The 3,064-nt window shown below is 42.6% G+C and overlaps 1 protein-coding gene across 1 annotated transcript; it reads left to right on the forward strand.

The window, feature by feature from the left end:
* Window positions 1-1,695: 1,695 nt before the first annotated feature.
* On the forward strand, window positions 1,696-2,769 carry LOC104601171 (L-type lectin-domain containing receptor kinase VIII.2-like). Its single transcript, XM_010264411.3, has one exon. The coding sequence runs from the start codon at window positions 1,696-1,698 to the stop codon at window positions 2,767-2,769; it is 1,074 nt and encodes a 357-aa protein (XP_010262713.1).
* The last annotated feature ends 295 nt before the right edge of the window (window positions 2,770-3,064 follow it).

The following is a 3,064-nucleotide window of genomic DNA, read 5'->3' on the forward strand; positions in this document are numbered from 1 at the left end:
ATCTAACCTACTTGGATATACTTACAAACAAAACACTCCTGTGCTGGTGTGTGCTGTCTCAATGTAGACAGGAGATTATTCATTATAACTATATATTTATATATACCTCTACCAGCCTCCCAAGCCCAAGCCCGTGTATAAGCACGGACTATCTGTTGCATTACATGTGGCATGCAAGTGTTCTCTGCAACAAACAACTGGCATTTAAACAGGTCCCCCAAACAATGCATTTCTTAGGTGGGCATGACTGATTTTATTGCTTTGTCTTTTCATAAATCATTTTCAGAGTTGTTTTTGAGCAGTCCCTAAGTTTGCAAGTGGGTTTCTCCTTCTCGGCTGGATTTTGTTTTTTGTTTTTTAAATATATGTAAAACTAGATGAAAGTGAAAATTTTAGAAAGGATAGAATTAAGAATCCGTAGTCACCTAAGAATACTCTGAATAGATAATAGACAAAGATAATTTGGGTATATTACATAGAAGACCACTAATTACACTAGTCTATTATACATTGAAAGGGCTAGAAGAGCTCGAAATATATCAGAAAATGGACATGGATAGAATTAGTGATAAATGATTTAAATACTTGTAATTTAGCAAAACAGAATTTATATAACTGAACCCATATAATTGGAATAAGGCATAGATGATGATAATGCAAAACCAGGATCAGACCATATGGGCCGGACTATTATCGTAACCCAATTGGCCAAGACTGGTCTAACCATAGACCATGGGTTTACGGTTAAGGGATGGATATCTATGAATGAAGTTACCCTTAAAAGGAGAGAGAGAGAGAGAGGAGGGGACAAAGACAGCACAGTTACCTCCGTACCAAAAACACGTCCACATTCCACAGTGGAGAGAAGTCGAGAGTCCTCCAGATACGTTGTGGTTGTGTCCATTTCCTTTCTCTTTTCCTCGTTACGCTTTACCCTTATCTAGCTGTCAACCAAAATAGTGTGTTTCGCAATGTGGGCTTATCCAATTCTCCGAATTTAATCCAGCCCACCCACATAAACAAAAGCACGCGAAGAGCATCATTTCAACGCTTTTGTCTAAAGTAAACGCCCTGTCAAAATATATCCGTTATTTTTTTTTTACCTCTCTCAAGATTCTTTTACCCCAATTTTTTTATTTCCCAAAAAAAATAAATTCTTTATACAGCGAGTCGGTGAGTAAGTAGTAGAGCCGTAGAGGCGTAGAGTGTCCTTGTGCGCACCACCCACGTCGGGGGACACAACCACGGGGTGCGTGCGCATCTACGCATGGTGCGTGAGTTAGACAAACCTCGCTGCGAATATTAAATTACATCTTTTCACTTTATTAGCGAAGAGCTTTTCTTCACTCCATTCTCTTTTTGGTCAGCACTTCTCTCACCCACTGGCCACTACTAAAGATTAAGACCAAGCGAAGACCCATCAGCAGCAGCGACACGCAGATTTTGCAGAGAAATTTACAGTAAAATTGCTAAATGTCTAGATGGTATTTAATTCTTCACGTCCTTCGAGCTGATACGTGATACCCCCCCTCCTCCGACCCCTTTCTTTCCCATTCTCAAGCCTTGCAGTCACAAACCCTAAAAGAGAAAAAAAAAAAAGCCCTAAATGTATATGCAATCTCTCACAAACCCTAGCTAGAAGACATTAGCTCCAGAAGAACAGACAAGCAGATCGAGCTCCCGTACTGGCTGATAATGGAGAAGTTTTCCGTCTTCAGGTACTGTTTCTTCTTCGCTTTCTTCATGTTCTGCTTCGTGACAATTGCTGCAACACAGATCTCCTCTTTTTCACTCAACAAATTCGAGGCAAACCCTAGCTTTGACTCCAACATCACTCTCTTCGGCGATGCGGAGATCGTTAATGGCGGTTCTTCCGTTAATATTACTCGTTCGACGATTCTGAGCGCTGGACGTCTTATGCACAGTCTACCCGTTAAGCTTGTTGAGGGAAACCCTAGAAAGGGAGTGTCTTTCTCTACGTATTTCTCCTTCTCGATCTCCCCCGAAAATGGCGATGGCTTAGCTTTTGTGCTTCTTCCGAGTGGGTTCCCTTCCAAATTTATGGACGGGACCTCGTTTGGCCTCTCGCCGGGGTTGGGCACGATGGGCACTAGACTTCTCGCTGTTGAATTCGACACTTCCATGGACGCCAAGTTTGCCGATCCCGACGGCAACCATGTTGGGATCGACATCGATGGCCTCATCTCTGCCGCGGTGACTAACCTCTCCTCCCTGGGTTTGGTGCTCAACGGTGGTGAGAAATTGCATACGTGGATCGATTACGATGCGAGTTCCAAATACCTGGAAGTCAGGTTGAGCAAATTAGGCGACATAAGGCCATCTAATGCGTTGATCTCTTATCCAATCGACTTGGCTGAAATGTGGAAGGACGAAGAGGTGCTTGTGGGTATAAGCTCTTCCAGTGGAAATTCTTCTCAGACCACAAGCGTTTATTCATGGAACTTCAGGTTAAGACGGGTACCAAGCTGGATGCATTCGCAGCCATTAGATCCTCGAGCTTACTCCGAGCACAGTAAGCCCCTGACAGTCCGCAAGAAGAATGAATGTCTGGTAAGGATATTAACTGGGGTTATATTCGGGACTGCATGCGGGGCATTGACGACATTGATTGTGATGATATTGTTGTGGGCTGTCTTCGCCAACAGACGTCCGGTGGCTCCGGTAGAATATCCGGTGCACCCGGTGGAATTGGGATATGAGAAGATCAAAGTAATTAGAGAAAAAGCCTCCACAGACGATAAGAAATAGCTGTTGCCAGTTGCTTAAGGGTACACAGGGGATTGAATGTTCTCTCTGTTGTAAATTAATCTTCTTTTCTACTTGTAATTTTTTAAGTGCCTTCTGTGTGGTTATATTAATTTGATGCAGCTCATTTAGTATTCCTTTTTGAATGAATCTCCTCCTGAATACATTACACAAACTTTTGCAGGCTTGTAACCGACCCCCTTTAAGTTTTAACTTGTCAAACCCCAATCCCATTATTCTTACGAGCAATGATAAATGTTTTGACAGAGTGAAGCTTTGTGATAGCATCATTGTCTTG

This window comes from Nelumbo nucifera, chromosome 2 (assembly GCF_055504915.1).
Source record: "Nelumbo nucifera cultivar China Antique chromosome 2, China Antique-T2T, whole genome shotgun sequence".
NCBI classification, from domain to species: domain Eukaryota; kingdom Viridiplantae; phylum Streptophyta; class Magnoliopsida; order Proteales; family Nelumbonaceae; genus Nelumbo; species Nelumbo nucifera.

What these genes read in the sequence shown, in the direction of transcription:
- LOC104601171 (XM_010264411.3), top strand. Translation starts at nt 1,696, where the DNA reads ATGGAGAAGTTTTCCGTCTTCAGGTACTGTTTCTTCTTCGCTTTCTTC.